At 35.7% G+C, this 25,363-nt stretch overlaps 1 protein-coding gene across 2 annotated transcripts in view; it reads right to left on the bottom strand.

Moving 5' to 3' along the window:
- CAMKMT (calmodulin-lysine N-methyltransferase) overlaps positions 1–25,363 on the bottom strand; it is a 219,048-nt gene that overhangs the window by 37,836 nt on the left and 155,849 nt on the right. For both annotated transcript variants that reach the window (XM_027641423.1, XM_027641424.1), the window contains exons 4-6: positions 9,105–9,165; positions 6,059–6,113; positions 4,944–5,007 (exon numbers count right to left, since the gene is read on the bottom strand). In XM_027641423.1, the coding sequence (XP_027497224.1) occupies positions 4,944–5,007; positions 6,059–6,113; positions 9,105–9,165 (180 nt within the window). The remainder of the gene's footprint in view (positions 1–4,943; positions 5,008–6,058; positions 6,114–9,104; positions 9,166–25,363) is intronic.

The following is a 25,363-nucleotide window of genomic DNA, read 5'->3' as shown; positions in this document are numbered from 1 at the left end:
ATGCAACAATTTGCTCTCCATTGCCTACCTCTATTTACTGTTTCATTTAAGGAATTTCTAGCCCTGTAGCTATAGAGAGAACTGAAAAAAGACTTTCCATACCTTACATATATTTAAAGGCAACTATTTACAAATATAAGAATTAAAACCATGTTAACTGATTTTTTTTAGCATGGTTACTAAATGTCCAGTTTAGTTTGTCCTGCTTTTGACTGTATCACTATATCCCAGTGCTGAGATTTTGGAGGCTTATGGGTTTTGAGTACCTGCCCTGCCACAAGACACACATCTTTGTTCCTGGCTCTGTCTGGGTGACTCCAACACACAACAGGATCACTTTAACCTATAGGCAAGGGAGTTTCTAGTCCATTTGCTTTCTTGAGAATGTTTTGGAACCACCAGAAAAGAGTACAAAGCAATAAATGCCTTTTCTTCCCCTTAGGTGCCACAACACTGCCTCAGCCTCACGTCTCAGCTTCTTGTAGTTTACAAGATCAGGTCACAAATTTGGGGAGCCATTCAGGTAGGTGAAAGCAAAGGCTATCAAAGAAAAGTTTCAAGGGAAGCTGAGCCCAACCATCTGTTGTTAGAAGGATAACCTCCATAATCAATCATTTGTGGTTAGTGAGAAGCTATTGGAAGGAAAGGTATATCAAGTAAGTGAAGACTATGAGAACACTAATTGCCACTCAAGGTGAATCCATATGTATTTGAATGATTCAGTCTCAAATATAAAAAATTATCTTAGACACTTTTGGTAAGGTTGCCAGTGATCCCTCTTCTTTATTTAAGGTACAGGAAATCTGACACTAATTAGGAAGGTGTTTCTAGGTCCACAAAACATGTCAAATTTTTTGAAAGTGCTCTAATAAGAAAACTGAACACTAGTGTCAGGCTAATTTGAAATATCATTGATATATTTTTTTATTTGCTTTGCTGAAATCACATAATTGGCCTTCCTAACAGAGTTGGTAATTTAAGAAAAGTTATTTTAGGAAAGCTTCTATCCAAACAATGGAAAAGACAACTATTTTCTGAAGCAAAAAAAACCTAGAAATCAAATGACAGAAAACTGGTTTAAACAAATCTCTGTAGTTTGGATGTGCCTTTTAAATCTTTTCCGCAATATGTAATGAGAAGTAGTAAATGAATGGTCTATACCTGTGAAGCAATAGGAAGGCATAAGTAACTCCATGAGTAAAGCATGCTGTTTTTAAGTAGATGTAGAAATAACACTGTTGATAAATTAATACACTGCACTTAAATTATATAACTGAGCAAAACTCTTAATAATGGTTTTAAACATGGTAACACTGGCTTTTTTAAATAATTTATGAGCCCATGTCTTCAGGCATTCAGGCTGAACATGACCCTTCTAACCTAAATTTCCCAGGACTGTTGAAAGATCCATACACTTTATTTTAATGGCCATTATAGTGCACTGCAACAATGTTTTGTATTATTGATGCTTTCAGACAGTAGTTCAAGTCACTAGTGCATGGTGTGAAACAGAGCTAAGGCAGAAGGTACACAGCCTCTCTGAAATAGGAGAGAATTTTTACTAAAATGAACCTCATCCTTGGATCTGGACATGTCAAACTGAATAAAGACACTTCCAGTGTTCTGAGGAAATAGAATTTGATGTTGATGACTGACTTATGTCACAGATATTACCTCAGTTGAAATTTGTATCTGAACGCGTATCACCCAAAATTACAAATGGGGATAAATCTGATAACTTTGCTCTATTGTTCACTTGATAAGTCTATCTTTTATTTTCAATATTTTCCTTATTTAAATCATCCTGAAAGAACTTGGATAAAACACACTAAACAAACAATAAAGTTTGGAACAAGGCTGCAAAACGAGTAACATCTGTCTTTATTTTATTGATTTTGCTATATAAATGATCTATTTGATCAATTAAAACCTCCTCATGATAAGGAAAACCAGTGAGTTAGAGTGAAGTCTTTTAAAGGGATTAGCAACTCAAATCATAATATCTTTTTAAAAACCTCCATAAACATAATACATAAGATCATGGATCAACATAAAATATAGCAATATATTTCACAGTGAGAGGGTGAAAATGACAACAATTATTTGAAATTCACTAATTTGTAAATTGTTTTAACTTCTAACATTTCAATAACATATTCTAATACAGATATTGAAAACATACATAGTGAATACTTCACGTGGCAGTACGAAATGGAGATCAATAGGAAGCATGTCAAAAATTAAAAGAAAAATCAAATACTAAAAAGCTTGAGATTTTGCAAAGCAAAGCTGTTAGTTATGCTCACTGAATAGCGATAGCAATAACAAAAACAACAATAATTGTGATGATGTTGATAATACAAAGGCAGATTCTCAGATGCAATGCACTATTGCCAGGTCGATTTTCAATTACATTTCACTGATGTATTCATTTGTTTCTTAATGTGCTCATCTTGCCCATTAAGAATAATTAGCAGGCTTGCTTGGTGATTTCCTGGCTTCTGACAGGGATTTTTTTTCTTTTTTTGTTGACAACCAGTTTTACTTTTTGGAAAGTAATTTTTGAATATTATAGTATGACTGGCATGTAATTTAAGCTTCCTAAGAAATTTAAAGGGAAGATATAAACAGTAATTTTAAAACAAGATTATTTTAATCTATAATACCTACATAAAAAGCATAATACTAGGCATTAACTATTCTTGAAGAGCAGAATCTAGGAAAGAAAACAGTATTTTACCCCACATTACCTTAATTGGGTATGCTAAACAATTAAAAAGTACCATCAGCAATAATAAAAATTAGCAGAAATAGGTCATTTGTAGTCAGTGGCACTTGGGCACAAATGCTATTTCCAATTACACCTAAAATTCTTACCGATTTCAGTGAGTCTGGTGTGGCTGAAACAGATCTAAATTTAGTCTAAACTTCTGTTACAGCTAGTCACTATACAAAAGAGTGCAAAAGAAAATTACCATAAGACAGATCATAAAATTACTACTGAAATCCATAAACCACATAAAATGCAACATAGATTTTATTACGTGCACTTTTAAGAATACATTCCACATACATGGTAAAGTTCCTAGCCTGCTGCACTTTGGCACCCTGCTAATATTAAGCCCATTGTAAAATCCAACACAATACAAGCACTTTGAATGCTGAGCCTTCTCAGCACCAAATGTTAAAAAAGAAAAATAAATTCCTGTTAGAGCCGAACACCATAGGCTTCCCTGTTAGGGATTCACTGAGTGAATACAGATGAAGACTTCTTGTAGGACTTTTGGAAACAGAAGATATTTCTAAAACATGTTGTCAAAAACTAAGGTGTGATAATTAGATTACTTTAACAATATCTTTTTCGTGAATAAAAGCATTTTTATTTAATTCCAAAGACTGAGTGAATACTTTTGGCACTTGCCAATTCTCCTTACTATAAGAGACTTCTACATTTCAAAAAAGTTCAGGTATTTTTATGGAATCTGCTATGCAAGATATTTGCTGACTTGATGATTACTGAGTCCACCTGAAGCTTTCTGTGAATAAAATGACCTTTTGTTAAACACCTATGCTTCTATGCAACACTAGTTTGTTTTGTTAGGCTAGTTTTGAAACAATTCTTTGCTGCCACATTTTTTATCTTCATAATGACATGGAAGAAAGACTGGAAAGGGTGGTGCTGATTAAAATACACAGAATAATGAATACTTCCTCCTTAAGACACAAGTCTAACAAGTTAGAATTCAACAAAGTAAGGATCCCTGAAACACAGCTGAGAACTTGCCTTTTCAAGAAAAGGAGACTTTTAGCAGGCTTACTTCAAGTTTTAACAGATATGATCTGGGATTGGCTGTTTATAACATGAAATTGTTCAAGTGTTGTAAGCAATTATAGTTAACTCAGTTACCTCTGAGAATGTGTTTTTAAAAGGTAGTAGCTAATATTATTGCACTGCAAATGTCTCCTGTTTTAACAGGCATCAGCAACTGCAATTTATTTAAGCCATGGATTAGTTTAACTTTTTTTTTCATTAAGTACTCATTATGTTAGCTCTCAAATACATACAAAACTCAAATCTAAATAATTCTGAAGCTGCAGTGGCCAAAACCTGAAAAATTAGCCTGCCTTAAAAATGTAAATGGAAAGATTATCAAGGAACAAAAGCAAATAGATATCTTCCTTTTTTCCCTCTCAATTTCTAAGGGTTATTAGTATTCACTGTATATATCTGTTCTTGTTCTGTGCTGATATTTAATGTGGCCACAAATTATGCTCACTCATTCTATCTCTTAGCCCAAGTCCAGTTCAATTTTCTGAACTGTATGTTCATATTAGAAGGGCATGATAGCAATTTAATCTATTATAAAAAAATACAATAAAATACTTTCTACAAGGGACAGAGGAGTTTTGAAATCTTACATCAAGAGAAATAAAGATAAATTGATAATTGATTAAGCAAACTAAATGGGTAATTTGTAGGCAGTTTTAACTTAGCAACAATGAAACATTTCAATATACACTGGGAAAACTATGACAATATACAAATGTTGGGTATGTTTTAACAGGCTAGTATTTAAAAGCAGAAAAAAATCTAGCTCCTCTGCAAAAAGGATACATGAAGGGGAGCTAATGATTTGATTCACTACTATACCTCCTGTAACATGCAGCATACACACGAGTCTTTCAGCACTCAACCACGAGACACATATTTACTACTGTACTTGCTCTATACCAACACCTGCATTTTTAATTAAAGGCGAAAATGTGGCATTTATTATGGGGGAAGCTGTAGCTCTGTTCAAGATATTCTACATCTATTTTTTAATTACTTATGGGGGACTTTTCTTAATATACCCCATGCTGTCTGTCTTTATATCGATTGTTACTCAGCCAGTAAAAAGGAACGAGCACAACAAACCAGTTTTCTATCTGAATAAGGATACTTTTGATGGCCTTTTCATTTCCATCAGTTAACAGAACTTCTTTGACATCTGCAGAAATAGCAACCTGAAAAAAAGAGCACAGCAAACAATGAGCAAATATGCTTGTCTGTGTGGAAGTGAAGACAGGAGTGACAAGCCTTCAGTATCATGCTTCCTCACCTATTTCTCTGTAACAATCTTCAATCTTTTTTCATTTTATGTCTGCATTATTTTAATCATTCAATCAAATCAGTCAATACTTTTATCATTCCATTTGCGGGAGCCTCTATCTTGCTATCATTCTGTTCCGTAATTGCATTGTGACAGCCGATGATGGTATTCTGAGAGGCTTTCATTTGCGGGCTTCTGTTTATCTAGTAGAGCCATCATACAAGGCTGTCACTCTGCCTTTCAGCTTGCTTCTGTCTGACTGCCTGATGCCCTTCATATAACTTTGCATTGCAGGCAGATGGCTTTGTAAGGGTAATTTTTTTGTGAGCTTTGACATGCTCGCACATTGGGCTGTAACCTCGACACATTGTATAAGAGCGACAGGTTTGTCAAATGCCAATCAGTGTAACAATATGCTTTTATTTGTAGAGACATAAAAACTTGTCTAATGCACTGCACTGCTACATAATATCTCCTGAATACATGACTCAGAACCCAGAGAATGGTGAACGACTCTCCTGAATGGCCAATCTAATTCAAAAGAATCTAATTACCGAGAGCTCTGGATCATGTTTGTTGGTGTAATAATGCAGGCAAAACATTAGCAGCTATATCATGGTGCTCCAACTGTGATTCGCCAGGCTATTCCTGTATCTTAGCAAATGGGACTATAATCTGAAAAAAAAAAAAGCTTCGGCTATGGCAATGAAAGACAGACCGTACGTGGCCTGGAATGTCACAACAAAAGATATTGACTACACCGAGGTAAAATGTTTCTGCTCATCGAGGCAACCATAAAATCAATATGATACGAAAGCAAGTCAATCTAGAAGGTCTCTCAAGACTCTGCAGCTTGACCGCAGCTGAGGCTGTTGACAGTTCTCTGACCCAGCAGTTGGAGGCACTGGAACATTTTTCCTTTTGTTTCTTCCTCTGAATGGGATTGGAATTGAGAAAAGACCTACCATGAGCCCAGCCAAGCATGTCATGCCACCCCCCAGCTCACACACAGCAAGGTCCCTGAAAGAGAGAAAGGAAATGGTAGAACCCATACAAATTAGATGAAAATGGTCAGAGAGACATATATGTTACAAGAACAAATTGCCATCTGCAGTAAGAACTGAGCTACCAGGAAGTTGTAGAGACATGACTAGGCTACCTCATGTCGTTTTGCGTTTTAAAAATAATTATGAAATAGAAAAGTCACAAAGCAGGCAAATCAGTGGGGGTTCCCTCATTAGTGCTCAGTGCAACATTACCACCGCTGAGCTGAAAAATCTGAGAAGGTTCCCTTTTTTCCCTTGTCAATGGCTCTGTCTTTTAGAACTAAACTAGCTAGAGTAGCGAAAGATAATTGTTAGGAAAGGATAACAATGTTAATCCACATTCATTCTTGCAAAAACAGCTAGAGAAGTAAATGGGGAAATTAATATTATTTATATATCTCTCCATATAGTTATGCCTAAAAGCCTTTTTATATTAAAAAGAGAAGTTTTAAAGAAAGCTGTATGCCACAAAACAATTACACATGAAGAAATCCGATCCTTCAATTAGCGCTTAAAACTGCAAGTGACCTACAAACAATACTGTTATGAACAACGATGGGAACAGCAAACGGTTAAGCCACAGAAAACCAAACGAAGTTGGTGTCAAGAGCCTAAACTGAGCCCGATCAAAGGGCTGAATACATGGTCTAAAAGGCTGCTTTTAACTTAGACCATACTGTGCTGTTATTAAGACGTGCATGTGAAATATAATTTGGCGCAGAGAGTGTGCCGGATGGGAGCTTGCAGGGGGAGCCATAAAGAATGTCCTCCAGAGCCATGGGCTGCCCCAAGAGGGGAGGAGGGAGCGATGCTGACCCCACACCAAAACTGTGTGAACCAGTGTCTGGGGCAAGGCAGAGCCTCAGTTTAGGAACACACTGCTTTATAGCAAAATCTGTGGCAATTTATAGCTGGCAGAAACATTCGCATTAAGACATTTCTGACAGGCATAAAATGGAATTTCAGCTAAATGGTTTGGTTGGGATTTTTTTAGTGCACTTCTTCTTCTCCCTCAAAATACTGACATCCAAAAATCTATTTTTATCTGGAAGTATCACCTCACTACTCACTTGACACTGATATTTAGGAAGAGCATCTAGGATGCCACATCAGTATACAGATGCTGATATTTTGTTCACTGAGGTGAGCAGAGTAGGCTGTATGACTGTGTACTAATGCTCACTGTCTGGATGGCATAGATCCATTTTTCTCAGACCCCAAATTTTATTTGAAAAAAGTCTCATTGTCCTGTTTAATCAAAATGAGACAAAAGACGGACATAGGTTGGAGGAACAAGCTGTACCTAAACCCAGTGAGAATGTAAAAACAGATGTGGGAAATTTGCAGTTTGTGGTTTAAATAGAATGATTATAAGTTTTTCTCACACAAGTTTTTATTTTCATAAACCAAGTATGTTATATATTAAAAGTATATACATATAGTTTCATATATTAGACTTATGAGGCACTTAATCCTTTATAAGAGTCATGCTTACTGAAATGAACATAGAAAGTATCTAATGTGAGGTTTCTAGTGCATTTTGAACCAAATTTCTATGTACATAATATATAAGTATATACATGCACACAAATACACATAAATATTTATGCATACAAATAATTTATTTTAGTGCAAAGTTCCCTTATTAGTAAATTTGAAAAGTTGTATCTGTCTCTCAGACAATATTTAGTGACATTTATTAGTGAGAATTAAAATAAGAAACTCTACTCTGAGAGTACTGGCAAGAGGGCATAATCCTGAGAAATCAGGATGTGAAACTTCCCATTTTCTCCTTGGCAGTTTGACTGATTACTGTCTCCGAGTGTCCTGGCTTGCATATCCAAGCTAGGAAAACACCCTTTGCATAAGCAGCACAGGAAGGTTTGCTGTGAGGAGCCTCGGAGAACAAACAGAACACAGGAGCCACTGCGTGGGGTTGGACAGCAAAGTGCTACAGAGACACCACTGTGGCAGCAGAAGTCACACAGTGCAATGCCCAGCTGAACTGAGAGGAAGGAGCAGCAGCTGCCAGGTTAGATGTATTAGCTGCCTCCTCTAATAGGTCGGGTTTCATTCAGCTGATAGGCAGACCAGGAACGAGACTCTACGAACCAGGGCACACTTTGGTGCCAGGTCTTTGATTTCAGATAGGAGTCTGAGCAAGTTGATATGCTTGCTGATTTGGTACAAGGGGCAGGGACTTACAGCTTGGTCTTCCTTATTTTATCAATACCATATGTACACAAACTGAGGGACTTTGTACACTCCAAGCTGTTTTACTTGGTATTAGCCTTACACCCTCACTCAGAACACAATTTATGCCTCCAAATGGCTTTCACTGCACCCCATTCATTGTCTGGAAAATGAACTTCAAGGATTTCCAAGTGCAAGCCTCAGTATACCCAAGGGGAAAGAAAGAGGACACAGGATGGATTTTATTTTTAGATGTTCCTATTGGAGCCCTGATGGTTGTCTTCTAAAAGTTTAGAAAATGTGAAAAAAAACCCCAAACCCAAATAGAAGTGCTGGATGTTTCAAAACTATTTCATAACACTCCATTACTATATGTGGTGCTAATTCCTCCACTACTACGTGCAATGCTTATTATGTATTTTCTCAGGTAATATTTTGCTTGCTTTTGCAACAGATGTCAGTTTAAAGAATATCTTATTTTTCCTGACCTTCACAATCAGTACTGATCGATTGGAGCTTCACTTTTGTTTCCCAAAAATCAAAGTGAAATAAAACGCCTTGAGTGGAAATCAAAAGTCTTTGACATATAGCAGAAAGCTTGCTGTGCAATATTAGTACCCAAAGGCAGCTCAGAATTCTTTGTTAAGAGCAACATGCTTTCACCTTGAACATTTTAAATTTAATCTGAAGACTTAAATCATAGCAATCTTCACCATGCAGATACAATAAAACTAACAGATTGGAAAATATCTTTTTATGTTTAACTCTGTACCTGAATATTTCATTATGCTTTAGGCAGTAGTAAGCCAGCACTTCTTCAGATGGCCAGAGACCTATAAAACAAAGATATTCGCTTTCTTAGAACAGAAATTTTTTTGTCTAGAATAATATCTGAATGCATATTACCATTTGCAGACTTCTATCCACTGTTTCATTTTCTAAATCTGCCAGAATAGTAGGGAATAAAGAAAAAAAGAGAATACCTATGATTTAAGCATTAGATTTGAATATTTCATAGATTTCATCCCAACTAATTATCAGAAATTTATAGATACATGCACATACACATAAACACACATACATCTACACATAAATGTGCAATACTCAAGACTTTATATAAAATTCAACTCATTTGGGCATTCACATGAACATCAACCTGTTTGTACCAGGCCAGATACAAGGCCAATCCTGCCTTGTAGCCTGTTTCCAGCAGGGGACAGGAGCCCTCTCCTTTTTTGTTAGCTATAGATATAATCATACTACAGTCACTCCATTTCTTCACAGTTCATTTTTATTTAGCTCCTTTTCTCTTAGTTTTGTTAAGTCAAGCAACAATCTGACTTAAGGAACACTGACCAGCAGCACATGCTAAGGACAAATGCAGGACTAGGGCAATAAAACAGTGTGATTTCTAGTTGTAGCTCAAGAAGTTCTTGAGGAGAAGAGGAAATACGAGGGGTAAATTCTGTTTAATAGGCACTGAAGAATTTTTCTAGTTGTTCTGTGAACCGTAGTAAACTTTTCATAGCTGCAACAGGAAGCTCCAAAGTTTTACCGTGCTGTATAAAGAAACACCTCCTCTCTCTTGTTTTGTACTTGCGTCCCTGTCATTTTCATTTAAATCCCCCTAGTTCTCCTACAGGAAGAGAAGGAGCAATCTCACTTGTTTCACCTAATCTGAATTATTCATGACTTTATAAGCTTCCATCATAACACTTACACTGGTCATCATCATTAGCATTTAGGCACCCATGCAAATTTACCTCTTCAAAACCAGTCACTCAGGAAACTCGTTGTTTCATCAGACCAGTTTTCCACCTGACATGAACATCTAACTGAAGCGCCGTGGCCCACAGAGAGGGCAGCACAGATCCTGTGTGCCTTGCACGCTCTCCTGCACTCACCAGACTCCACTGCTGGAGACAGTCTGGGAAAACAGACTCGTACTCGGGCACTTGAGTTAGGTCTGCAAAGGTTCCCAAAGTTAAAGGAGGATAAATCAAAGGCCTATGCAGCCAAATTATGGTTGTATGTGTTTTACATCTGTTATTGCTCAGCAATGAAAAAAACACGTTTACACGTCTGTCTACAGGTAAAATCCAGGGTCAGCTTCCCCCCCCCCAACACACGGCACTACGAATTAATGAGACAGAAACTTAATATTATGAACCACAGACATTTCAACAGTTACAGTAAACTTAAAACAGACATGTAGAGCATCCTTGAGGTATTTCTAGACAACTGAATTTCATGCAGCTTACTATGTATGTGCATCCTTTAGATAATTTTTAACAATTTTTTTTTACTGAAGACTTTAAAAACATCACGACATTTTTAACACAAGCAGAGTTTGTGAGAAAAACTGTCTTCCTTTAAATCACTTAGAGCCTGATTGTAAACATCATCAATATAATTCTTCCTTTCCATCTAGTAAGTATTCTGAACTCATAGTGATTAATAATGAAAATTTATTAATATCTTTCCTGCATGCAGATCAAGCAAAAGCCTAGATAAAATTTGTCCAAAACTTTGCTTATAAGTTTTGTATTACAAAGATCTTAAAGAACAACAAAATAGAGTGACAGCACATATATACGAAAAAACCACAAATGCAATATTGGTATTTATCCTGTTTATGTCAGTTTAGGCTGATCAGGTGTTTGTGAATGTGCTATTTTGCTTAGGTTTCCTAAGGGTGAAAACAAAATATTCCCACAAGACTACTCATTCTTTAGTGAAACATACACTAAGAATTGTACAGGGTTTTCTATCTCCCTTTGAGCATTTCAATGCTTTTGAGCATTGAAATATGCTAAAATGACAGATTTTGCAATAAATATAATAACTGTTTAAATACTTTAGTGTATAATATAAAGAATGTTTCGGTTTGCAGTGACTGCTGTATACTCAAGCAATAAAAGTGCTTTTTTAATATTTAGTGAAGACACAGCTAATTTAATACCATTTGCAATACTTATATCTCACATTAAAAAAACCCCACACCCACAAACATAAACATCTGAAACCCTTTTATAGCAGCCTGAGTGAATTTTAAAAATACTTGTCAACTGTAGCAAAATCCTTCAACATCTGACTTTTCAATACCCTCAGTCAAACATCTCTCACTTTTCTACACTTATTATTGAAAGGGCACTTTGAGTGGTGTCACTGAATCTTTTATGAGGGGTCACTGTTCTTTCCCTTGCTACCATTACAATGTTGATACCGGCTGAAACTGCAGGTGTATCAGATAGCTCTGTGCTGAGAGATGGGTAAAGCACCTTTGGAAAGACAATGCTTTTCTTTAAGCAGATGCCAGCAATGCACACGTCTCCTCCCTGCTGCCTTCCCTATAGGGAAGGAAGTATCACCTCTGCAATGATATAAGCAGCTGGCAGCTAAAGAAGCAGGAGTCAGGAGGTCTTTCATGAACATGTCTCAAGTGTGGAAGCACCCAGCTAAGCCAAGAAGCCAGAAGCCAGAATACCTGTGTTAATTTTAGTAAAAGGAAAAGCTTCTCGTGCTTGAACAGGTAGATAAGCCTCTTTACCTTCAAAACAAGGATCAGCTTAAAGATCCATGTAAAGGAGTTAGCATTCTGTCTTCTTCCCCTTCACTCTGACCTACATTCGCCAACACAATGACCTACATTTTGAAGTTGCAAGTATAAGATAGTTCTGCTTCTGTTAGAAAACATACCTCTGTAATGCAGAAATGCAGCAATTCCTATGAATTAACAACCACTAGGTTGCGAAAAGCATAATGTATTTCCTGCAAACACATACATATGGATATGGATTAAGTTTCCTGTGAACACGCTGAAAATAATTCTTTCATATTTAAAATCAAATTATTCTCATTTTGATTTCTGAATTTGATTATAAATACATAACATTGGTACCTATTAGCATGTGCAACTACTTACACGATAGTAAATTATTTACATATGTATAGGCAAAAGAATATCAAAAGACCCCCCAAATGGTGCTCATATTTACAAGCCTATGAATATACAAGTCCTAGACAGAGAGACTAAAAAATCTCACTGTATGAGGAAACAGACAGAAAAAAAGAGGTTTTCTTGCAAACATAAATATTTTGCTTCATTTACTGGAGGTTTTAAAACTGTTTATCATCTTGATAATTACAACGTGAAAACAGAGAATAATTGCCAACAAACACTGGAATCTCTATTGACTGCATAAAAAAATTAAGCTGCATTGCTGTTCAAAGGAGAGCCTCAAGAAGGGGCATGTCTGAAGACAAGGGAGAGAAACAGTGCTCACAGAGCAACGCCTGCCCACATTTCAACTCTTTGCAGTTATCCTTTAACCACTGGTATGGAGTAGGAGATCCACTACAAATGTGCCATCAGAGAGATGATGTCTACTTCCAGACAGTTTTATCATACTTATTACAGTAGAAGGGATAGAAGAACATTGTCACTAAATTGTGTGATGCTGGATAGAGAAATGCTTCATGTGCATCAGAGACATAAAAAATCAAGGCATTTCTATAGCACTTATCACCATATCATAAAATCTCAACACAGTAATGGAGTCTACCTCATAAGAACTTGATGACATCATGAATTTCTATCACCTCAAGTTGGCACATTAGAAACCAAATGAAGAGACAGAGACAGATTAAGTTACTTAGACACATATAACGAAAATATGGGAAGACCGAGAAAAACAACCTGAGCAACTCCTACACCCTGTGGTATGATGTAACCAAAAAAAGACACCCCAACTTTTCCTATAGAGGAACAACACTAACAAAAATCACAATAATGCTAGTAACACATAACTTTAGTTGGTTTTATTACTCTCATAGAGCTTCTATTGGAAAGTGTCAGGTCCTTCTAAACCACGTATAGACAGCCTCCTGAGGATGTATTGTTTTAACCATCAGGTGGAGCACCACTAGTCCAAAGCAACACAAAACTGTGCTTCTTCTGCATCAAATCTAAAAATGCTGAAACCTGTATGATAGTACAGGAAATTGCCTACCAGAAATAAATTATCTACTATTAAAAAAAAAAAAAATTAAAATTATTGTTTCTCCTCTGTTGCTTTTTATCACCTGTTTTAAAGAATGCTGTCACACCTTTGGGATAACAAATATTGCAATCTGATGTGAAGTTATAAAAGAACATGATGTCAGTAGAAAAGAATTTTGAGGCATGTATTTTTAAAGAAGACATTTGATTATTGGAGCCATTATGTCTCAGCGGAGCTCCACAGATACTTTAACTGGGATAGTGCAGGATTAGTAGAACTCTGATCTGCTACCTGCCAGCACTGCACACAGGAAACATAGAGGCAACTGGACATGACAGGTGAGCTGTCCCTTGAAGCTCTGAGTAGGAGTTATAAGCTGTCCTACAACTACTTAACTCACGCTAAGAGATTAAAAAGTTCCTTTCCAAGCTGAGCCAAATTGAAAGCATTTTCATATTTCCTTAGCACTTCACCCAGCTACATGTATAGATGTCTGATCTCAAAATAAAAAATTTGTCTTTTATTTGCACTATTAAACCATAAGGTGTCTTCCTACTCATTTGAAGTCTCAAGTAAATTTTGCACAAATCATATCTTAACCCTCAAAAGCAAAGACAATTTAAATTTGAAAAGTCAGTCATTTTGCCCATATGAATATACTCAAAAAGATCTTCTTTTCTACTATGTCCTGATTCTTGACTACATGAAATCACTTAATGTGCTTTAATATTCATCAAAGTGAGAGGAAATAAAGCAGTTTGAGGCAAAGAGATCAATAATGTCTCAAAAGTAGTACCAACAACTGCACTGAGCAATGATTAATTGTTTTCTGCTCTAAGTACTTTTTATCCCTACTGACAACAATTTTTGGTGGAGAGCAGAGAAACCTTTGGCACTGCACAGAGGTGTTAAATTAAGTAAGTATCTAGACAGGTAATTATTCCCCATCTCTTCTCCTAAAAGACTGTAGAGTAGAGGGAAAATTCCCAAAACTAAGGGTTACTGGTCTACTGGGAAAGGTTATCCTAGGAATATAACATAAGGAATCTAGGAATTTAAAATAAGGTTCTACCGTTCTTACTGCAACATTGTCATATCCCTAATTTTACAGTATCGAATGTTATTTTCTACTGACTATGTGACTATATCCACATCACATGGGAAGGTAACTTTGATGATTTGATCCCACTTAGTTTTTCTGTGGACCACCATGCACAGCATGCACAGCAAGAAGCATTGTCCACCCGCTGAAGTTTCTGGAGAAATAAGAGAGCAGGACAAAATCAAGGTTCAACAGCACAATTACATTTTGGAGTTAAACTTCAAACTTGAACTCTAACAAATATCATGAAGCCTTCTGTCAGTGGAGCACTAAACTTCACTTCCAAACCAAAGAGAAAACATGAAATTATGAATAGGACAATTAAGACTACATACAAAATGGATACACAGGGAATGTCTGCCAAATACATCTTGCTAGTAACATATAACATGGGTGTTCTAACCTGAGTAATTGCTTGAGTAAAGACTACCTGCAAATAATTGCACTGCTGTAGTTATTTGGCATGGATAATGCCAAAAATACTTCTAACTCTAAACTTCCTTCAAACTCCATACATTAAGCCTCTTTTCAATACAATTTTATGATAAAAAAATGTTCCTCAGTATAGTCAGGGAGTAAAGATTTTATTTTCATTCACTTGTTCACACAGCACACAAAATGTGACACAGATGAAAGGATAATCAGTAATCCCTGCTACCTAAGATCCCACCTAAAGCGCATTGAATCTAAAAAACATAAAGACATGTAATAAGGCACTAATACTACAAATATTCATTTTTTAGATAGCATAAAATGCATGCCTGGAGGAGTGGAAACCTTTCATAGAAAATAACTTCCATAATAATCTAAAGTTAATCTGGTCACTTTAGCAAAATGAAGAAATAGAGGGAATTGCTATGCAAGGAAAACACCCACTGAAAAAAAAAAAATCTTGTTACTTCATTCTGTTTGTAGCACACAAAGAAGTTTAAGTTTACACCCATCTACAGCAGAATCACATAAAAGAGGAGTTGCCAAGTTAATTACAGATGGTGTGCCCGGAATTGCAAAATTATTTACTACAAATTTGAATTTGAGAGCAGATTTTCAAAAGGACAACAGCTACAGAGTAGTGCGCCCTTCTAGACATTTGGCAACTTCAAATGCCAACAACTTTAAGAGCTAACCTGTCCTGAAAGTCCAATTGTCTAATCTGTGGCTCTGCATTCTGAAATTTACTCAAGAGTATTTGCAAGTGAGCAACTTCAGCAGTAAGCGCAAACAGTGCAAAACAAGAAAAGTATTTAATGGCCTTTACAGTAGCATCTTATATCTATGCCTTACTGCACCTGGCTTTTGCAGATGGCAAACCACCTTTTAAGTCCAGTGAAGAGGAGTAATTTGAGGCAGGGAGAATGGCTAGCTTACTTTTCCACAGCGGGAATGCTGTAAGTGAGTTTGAAAAGGTACAAGAACACCAGAAAAAAAATAGAAGAGAATATAAAGAGAAACAAGTCTCACCATTTTTTCCCTATGCACATACATTTTGTAGAAATTCTTGTCTCTCTTCCAATCTAAAGCAGAATTCATGATATTCAGATCATTGAAAAATATGTATAAGCACCGGCTGAGATCTTCAGCCTCAGCAAAATGGCCTCAGCACTGTATCTCTCACTTTCATTCTCATTATTATTCATGACTAGGAGGGAAACATGATGGTCTGCAATCTGCAAATTTCTTTTAGAGTGCAAACTTAAGAAGCTCTGTGGAAGTGATGTGGAAATACAGTAACAAGTCAAAGCTGTAAATGTACGCATATCCCTTCCATAAGAAAAATTGGAGAACTGTACGAATCTACTTGTATGATTGTCTTTAACATCTTTTTCAAATGAATGAATTTGTGTTGTGTGTGCTTGGTTTTTTTACCTAGTTTTTAAATAGTTATTAAAAATTAAACAACACTGGAACAAACCTTTTGTGATTATAGCCTTCATTCTCCTGCAAAAAACTGGATCTATAAATTTATGTACCATTGTAGATGTAAATTACAAAATTTTATATTCAACTATATTAAAACATCTATTCCAAAAATGATTACCAGTTGTGAAAAGCAGACAGGCTTATCACTTGCTGTCAGTTGTTCATGTCTAGTTAAGCAATAATGTGCTAAAACTGCTCTTTTGTTTTGTGTAAGAATTTTGGCAATAGAAGAAATGAACACTCGTTTAATAAAAACTCAGGCTGCTTTTTGCTTTGATGGAGGAAGCAGCTGCCTGTTTTCATTTGCTGCAGAGCAGCAAAACCCATCAATATAATAAGCAGCTTAGATGCATCCATCCACAGCATCTGTAAGGATATAGGGCTATTCGCTCAAAACCAATCCTTGGTTTAATTTTAACAAAGATGTGTCTGACATGTTTGAAAATGCATTATAATAGGGTTTTGAAATACTAGCATTTTCTCTTTTCTTTTTAAATACTTTTCACAGATTTCGAAAGGCAAGTATACATATTGGAGTGATAGAAATGATAAAACAAATATTACTATAGCAAACAGCAGAACTAGCCTAAAAATGCAAAGATGGAACATTAAGAGAAGCCTTCTGGTTCACAGAGTCTCCTGTCCCTTGAAAATACAGAAAAATAATGTTTCAGTCTTTTCAACGAAGGGTTTTTTTCACCATAACCAAGGGCAGAGAAAGATACTAGAAATAACTATCACTGACAAAACCCCTGCAAAGATCATAGATACATTACACAAATATATTTCCTGAGATACTCCTTTCCTTCTCCACCTTATGCTTTGTTAAAAGTAAATAGATAATTGCTTATTTCCAAAGACACTTATCAAATTATTTTCTACTATTTCCTGAAAGTAATATAATTGTTATTGAGTTCCAGCAGTGTTTGTCCCAAGTGACAACTTCTGATTGCAATAAAAAAATTTTAATTAAAAGTATAGTTATAGGAGTTTCATATATAATTACAAAAACAGGAAGAGAGAGATAAAAGGCCATCTGAGATAGAAACCACAAAACTCTATTTTCACTCAAAAAATGTGATATGGCACATCTATATTATTAAAAATTCTTAAGACGTTATTATTATTTTAGTGCTGTTCGACTTTCTAAGACCTTTCTAAGCTGAGCTTTTAGATGATTTGCACATTAACTGAGAAGTCAGATAATTCTTAATCCTCCTCTTTTTCAGATCCAATAATGGATAAGGGAGCATCTTAGCATGATCAACTAGCAATCTGCCTAGTCTGAGTGGTAGTACACCTGAATTTAGGATTAGTCCTCCTGTTTTCATAATATCTGATTTAAATGAGCACTCATTCTGAGAAGCATAGAAAAAGAATATTCAATGATATTTGAACTGCACCATTTCAATATGTAAGAATAAATCTGGAGTGCATGCCTATTTACTTGCTTCACAAACAAGAAACTATATAGAGAAAGGAAGATTTTAAAGAACCATGTCCAGGTAAATACTTAGATAGCTCAATTAAATAACTGTTTTTCTTCAGTATTCACAATAGCTTATAGATATAGTCAACCATATCTCAGCTGTAGCCTTGTATTTCTATTTAGTCAATCCCAATATCCTAATTTCACTTTTTCTATAGATGAAGTGAGGAAACTAGTTGGCTTGGGGGGTTTTGTGTGGGTTTTTTCCGTGGGATTTCACCATTATTTTGGGTTTGATTGGTTGGTTTGTTTTGATTTTTACAGCTGTATCATGGGTAGAGAAGGTAAAAACCTGTAGATTAACACTGGTTACTAATATTGCTTATCTTCCTCAAGTATTTAATACAGAACATAGAAGTTTTAGTAACTGCCCTATGCACCCTTATGTAATGCTCAAGATAAAGTGGACTGTCTTTAGGGGATTTTGATTGTGTGCAGAAGTGGTGCAGCTTGGATTTCTTGTGTCTGGTTTGTGGTTTGTTGTTTGGTTTTTTCCCCATCAAATTAACTAAACAAAGACAATACCTTTTTGGTTGCAGTAGCTTCGCCATTCTCCACAGTTAACCAAATTACTAGAAAAGTGTCTTTTCTGTACTGCCAGGAGATATTAATTGGGTACAAGCAGAAATAATAATTGCATGCACAGTTCAGTTTGAAGGCTTTGGACCATCTTTGTCTAACAGAACAGTTATCTTAGTACTTGAAATTTCATGTACTGGCAAATAGCAACCATGTATCCTTCATAAACTTAAATGAAATCATTAGGTCACCATATTGAAGGAGTCTTTAATCTTTCTCCAGGGGTATTTTCAACCAGTGCTAAGTATGCAATTTTAAAAAGTCTGGCAACAATACTGCAGCAGGTGCCCAAAATCTCCCTACATCACTAAACCTTGTTTTCATCTCACATGGGAAAGGATTTGTAACAAGTTCTTTAAGTGAGAATACTGCACAAAGATGAACCAATCTCAGACATGTCATCTATTTACGGATCTACATTCCATATGAATTTGGACTGTAGGAGTTAAGGCAAATGCTATCATTTCTAGCAAAGGAAAATATTTTTTTTCTGAAAGGCCAAGGATTAAACAAGCACAAACATCCTTCAGGTCCTTCCAGGTCAAGTTTGACATACATTCATAGGGTAACACAAGAAAACTCATGCTACCATTGCTCATGGTTGGTTTTGCCTGAACAGGTTTCAAGAACCATAGCTGTTATCTTGCACTTTTCAAGAGCACTAAATACAACAGGCTAGATCTTCAGCTGGTACAATGCCAGTGTATGCCCAGCTAACGAACCAGCTTGAATTTGAAGTATGTATGGTCTTTCTGAGAAACAAAGTAGCCTTTATTATATTAGTACATGCTAGTAATACTGCTTTGGATCATTTTGTACAGTCAATCCAAGGGTAGCCTTCTCAGGAAATCAATGTTTCAGTGGGTTGTGTTAAGGGACGATACAATCATGACAAGAGTATAATTTAGTTTCCAAAGTGGCCTGAAATATTAACAATTTTCCCTGATAAACTTTCACATTTTCCATGTTACTGTAACAAGCCATGACCTAACTGACCATATTCTTATTTTACAAGGCATAAATAATGCAAAAATGAAGTACAGGTACTACAAGAATTCTGCTGGAAAACATTGTAGAACTCTATAAACACTTACTCTTCTATACTCTGACACAGAAGTGCTCTTAGGTCAAGAATAATGTGCTTTGACTAAGATATATAGCTTAGGGACTTATGCCATTTTTCAGCGTTGAAAGAATTTATTTCAGAACATCTAATGGACTGAGTCTCAGAAACAAAGGAACAAAAGCAAAACAAATCATTACACTCAATTTAATTAAATGAAAGCCTGAAAAAGCCTATAAGCTAACCTCATAACAATATGTTTATGTTTATAGTTGGTAGATCTGCAAAGAGAGTTGATCAAATTATTAATTAAGTGAGCACACATTCTCTGACTTCAGGAATTGCTCAGTCATATGCCAGCACAGAAATTGGATCCCATAAATTTGAGTAGGACCCTGAAATTTGAGTAGGAGGCCTGTCCCCTGTGTACTACGTTCCATGGTGACCACAGATCCTTGGGCAACCCTAGGATTCTCCCTAGGGAGTAGCAAGGTTTTAGAAAATGCAACGTAGGCCACTTCATTCTTTCAGGCAGTTTTTACTAATAGCAAAGCCAACACAGTAAGTCATCAGTTACTACAGCATTTCTTCCACAGATAGACCTTGGAACACTATGTTATACCTCATACCAAACTTCCATATTAGCAGGTAAACTCTTCAACACCTAGATTATGTTTTCACTTAATGAGTTTTGAGCTCAGACTTCACAAATGGAGAGACAGGTGTATAATCTTCTGAAAGTCAAACTTTTCCCTTAAGGTTTAAGTGTGTTGTGACACCATTTTCATATAGCTCTTAGTAGAGCTATAATAGAGTAATAACACTGTAATAATGAGGAAAGCCACTTGGTTTTTTAAGGAGTTGTATAGCACCATTATAGTTATCAGCAGTTAATAACAAATTTTAGCACTTTCTTGTTGTTCTCTTTTTCTGTTAAGAGTTTGAGTCACAATATAAGAGTAATTTCCTGTTACTTCCAGGGAAGGGAGGGGGTGGAGGAAGACAGGATCATGAAATATATGCAATTTTCACATATAACACTATGTTGAAAATGTAATTCTCTATGTGTTCTTTTCTAAAAATATGTTCTATATTCCTGAATTGTCTTTGCTATCAGGAGCAGGATTGAAATCTCCACTTTAGTATTTATCTGAGGCTGTGATAGCTCAGTTGTCTGCCTCCAAATGCCAAGATAGGGGGAATCTCATCAACTGGAGACCAGCTGCATGATGGGCAGTTAATAGATATATCAAACCTTAGGATATATGCTAAGCTGAGGAGATGATTGGTTGGTTGATATACTGATTGATTAGCATAGGGAGAATGGGTTTCTTCTTGACAACCTAAGATTATGCTTCAGCTAAGCTCAAATTGCTTACACCTCTTCTATTGGGTTTAAAATTACAGTCCTGTCATCTAAAATCTCTCTTCAATGAAATTTTTACCATATATAAAAATTAAAGGGAAAAAGAAAGTAGGTGCAATGCGTAAGAGTAAATGGAGTAGATATATTTCACACTACTGCTGTTGGTATCACTAGAAAAAGTTGATAAGTAAATCCACTTGAAATATGTTACGTATTCTGTACACTCCTAGAGAGCACTTTACAATAATTTAGAAGGGGGGATGGGGAGGGAAGTTCAAAGTCCTAAAAAGGAAGCAGTGCTGATATTATTGCTTTTAAAAAACTACAGTAGTTATTAAGCAAGGTAATTACACAGTTGTGATACTACCAATACATTTTTGTCCCTCTACAGGCATTTCCTAGGTTTCATAGAAATATATTTAAATTATATTATACATGAGAGAAATACCATATAATTGCAATAGAATGCCTCACTTCACAGAGAAAGGCTTACATTCTGCATGCTAGAGTTCTGTATTTTTCCTTGAGAAGTCCAGAATTTGCTTTCCCGTGAAAGCAGATAGAATGGAATTTTGTTTACAAAATATTTTAGACTGCATCATTAGCAGGGTACGGTACTTTAATAAAACTAAAGTAATTTTTTAAAATTACTATACTACATAATTATATGTTGCCATAACAAATGTATTTCTTACACGTATCATCCATTTAATTCCCAGCATTACATGTACCAGGCTTTGTCAGTTGAGAAAGATACAAATGTTATTACATACAACATTGAAAAAAACAAACAAACTTTTTTTTATCTTTAATTTTATACTTCCAAACACTCTACTTCCAAAAACTCTTGTTTGCTCTACATAAGCAAACAAGTATTTAGTAGTCATGTAACAAAAAGAAAGTGGTTTATCGAGAATGTTGAAATCTGCATTAATAAATACAACTGGGTTTCTCATATTTTTTTTTTCTTCCTTTCCTATCTGCTATGAGCGGTAGGGGATCAGCTGCAACTCAAATCCCCAGCTGAACAACCCAAATACAACTGAGTGAGCAGACTTAAAACAAGGCCATTTATTGGTGCCTGTTATGCAAACAAAGCATCCAAGTCTTAGAAACAGATGTCAACTGAAGCATATGCTTACTGTAAACTGGAATTTGATTCTCTTTATAAAAATAGACTTAAATGGGCCTTCAGAGACTAGGCTGCCTCTTGTTGTATACCATTGCCTAACTTGATTCAGCCTTAAGCTTTTCAAAAGATGAATAGACTGATATCCAAGGGCAAAAAAATAAGAGTAAAAAAAAAAATTAAATGGGAAATAAATGATAACATGTTGGAGCAGTTCCCAGAAGCAATTTTACAGATTTTCTCTAAAAACACAAGACAGGAAGTTCAAAGCACGGCACAGGTCACCTATGGCATGTTGAGTTATCATTTTTATACCACTTAGGGTGAAAAAGTGACTTTATGTTCAAGTGGCAAGTTTAGTACTCTGCTTTTTCTTCTCCCCCCCTTTTTTTTTTCACCTCTTCTCACATCTTGATGCCTTTTAAATGTCACTTATTTTACATGAGGCAGTTGGTGGAGACATGAGTCAACAGCAATCAGAACCATTATCCCCTGCAGCGAGCCCTGGTCCTAATGCATTATGACACCTTAGCTGGCCAGCCACCGATTTACCTTTCTGCTTCTTAGGGAATTAAGTGGCATCATGTGAAAATGGTTGTGATATGAACAGCATGGGCATAACTGGTATTAAATTTACCTCTCAGCCTAAGTGAATTTTCCTCACATGTGACTAATCAAAATGAAAGCTGTGGACATGGGCAGATCTGGCCAGCACTTCTCCACCCCTGGGATTGGGGCTATTTTGTTTTATCTCTTTGTACAAGCTGGCAGAAGTTTAAAGTGAAGGGGATAATCCAGTGCTGGTGTCTTTATGAAATAACATCCTTACATGAAGAGGCTTTTAACTGTCTGTCGCTGTCCTCTCAAAAAAAAAAGAGCGTGACAATCTCATTTTGCTGAGCACCCTCCCATGAAAGGAGAAAATAATAGCCATAACAGCTATGGCTAGTACTGACCTTACATGATCCATTATCCACTAAACACTTTAAAAGTCAGTTTTACATACACTGTGGGGGAAATTAGAGAACTATCACAATCATTTTCACTTTAGTGAATTTGTCTTCTGTTTGAAGTCAGTGACTTGATATCCTCGTACATAACTCTCCATGTCGCTCCAAAAAAAGAAAGAGGAAGTCTTGCTGTAAAAATCGATCTTGTGCAAAAAGGTGGGAAACACACCATACTTTTCCTATTGTGATTAATAAAGATACTGACAGCAGTGAAACTCAATTTAGTATGAACTTTCTTTGCAGTAAATGTGAAATAATACAAAAATCATTATATAATTTAGAAGTGTTCAACATCAGTACAAAAATATTTTTATCAATCATTTCAGCTGAGATAAGCAGGTGCCAAAGAAAGTGCAGGCAGAGCAATTATCATCCTGTGCAGTCAGAAAGATATTTATTCACAGACCAGAGTGGCTTGCATTTTACTACAAACCAGCTGTGAATGTTACTGATAATAACAGCAGTGCTAGATTTTCCTAAAGCACCATAGTCTCATTCTAACAGCTCAATTGTACAGGACAAAACCACTTTGAGCATGAAGTCCTCTCCTACTTGCAAGACTGCTCAACTTCTGTGACTGCGAGAATGAATTTCTAACACATGAATTTTAGGCATTTACTGTTTGCTCTAAGTTAAAGTCAGTAGCTCAAATGAGAAGTATTTCAGCAATTTTTTCCCAGTAAATGCTGATTAAAAGCTATGATTCAGCAGCTAAAATTTTAAGGTTAAACCAGACTATTTAACATAAGTTTTAGGTTCAAATTGCTCTTTATATGCATGAAATTTGGCTATGCATTAAATTAGTCTATCTTTTTTTCTATGATGATTTTATTCTGCTTCACACACCAGGGTTTGCTAAGTCCAGACAGTGCCAAAAGACTTTGAGCTTGCAACAATCTATTCCTGTATGTAATACATGTTTGACTGGAGAAAAAATAGTTTTAAAAATTTAAAAATTAGACAGTAGAAACCTATCAAGACTAAATTATGGCATTTACAATATCAAAGCATACTTTTCTTACAGAAAGAGAGACATAGAAATATGCAGATTTACATAAAAGTATTTATCTCACATATAATATTTCTTTTTTAAGAACCTAAACAAGCACCAACAAACACCATAAATAATATTTATACTCATTTTTAGAAATGATTGAAGGTAAAGATTAGGGAGAGGGTTCAGATTTTTAATCTTTACAAACACAGGAAAAATATTAATCATGCATGGAGCTTGCCTGGGTAACCTTCATTTTATCAATGAGGCCATATAATTAAGGTCAAGTTAATGTAGAGATTGAAATTTAGGGAACATGTCAATTAAGATAAACAGGAAAATTACCTCTTCCTAAAAGGATTAGCCTCAAGTGGAAAGGTTGGTTCAGAAAATTACAATCCATTTGGTAAGGAAGACAGATCCACAGTAAAGTTAAATCTGAAGTGCATAGGCTAGCAGATTCTACCCAAAAGAGTAGCAGGGAAAAAAATCAGAATAGAATCATCCTTTTTTTATTATTTTCCTTAAAAAGAAAATAATTATTTGCACAGAAAAAATGTTTGCAATAGGTATGACATATGTCTTACCTTTTTTTTTCCCTTCAGTTTCAGACCTAATTGGAAAATGAAATCTTAATACTCACAGAAAAGCAGAAGGTACCTTGTTTTCAGTGACATTACACATTAGTGTCATTGTAACAATATCTGGACCAAATGGATATTTGTAAATATCCAATTGAGATGACCCTGTTTTGTACCCCAAACAAAAAAGAATTATTATTCCAGAGTTTGACAAGAAACATGAGAGTGACAAGTCACAAACAAAAGTAATATTCTCCATTGTCTAGAGGGTCTTGTAATTTCTCATTTAGTTATGCCCACTTCAACTTCTCAGAAACAATTTAAAAAACAAAAGTTCCATTAATTGTATTCCTTTTTTGCTTTATTGCTTTTGTGACACTACAACAAAGAAACTAAGAAAAGTCTGAATAAAATATGGGAGCCTTTACTAAGATGAGAAAGCTGATAACTGTTTGAGACATGAAGACTTCCAGTGACACTCTTCTGATATCCTCCAGCAGAAACTCCATACCTAATTGCATGCTACTTCCCTGCTTTCCAAATACAGAATAGCACAGTAAACACAACAAAGGTGGCAGCATTGATAGAGTCAAGGCTCTCCTGACTTGAGTAAAATGGTTAGCAATGAAAATCTGGCACTGGGATAATGGTTTTTCAAATGCATATCTTTAATGCTTTCCACTTATCACCTAGAAGCACATCTGGGAAGCTGAGTTTTTGAATATATATATAAACGCACCATGTATGCATGTTATTTTTTTTTCCATCCCAGAGTCCTTATAGGAAGCAACGGTT

Source organism: Corapipo altera, unplaced genomic scaffold (genome assembly GCF_003945725.1).
Source record: "Corapipo altera isolate COAL_440 unplaced genomic scaffold, ASM394572v1 48b, whole genome shotgun sequence".
Classification (NCBI taxonomy): Eukaryota; Metazoa; Chordata; class Aves; order Passeriformes; family Pipridae; genus Corapipo; species Corapipo altera.
This window is presented reverse-complemented; position numbering and strand designations above follow the sequence as displayed.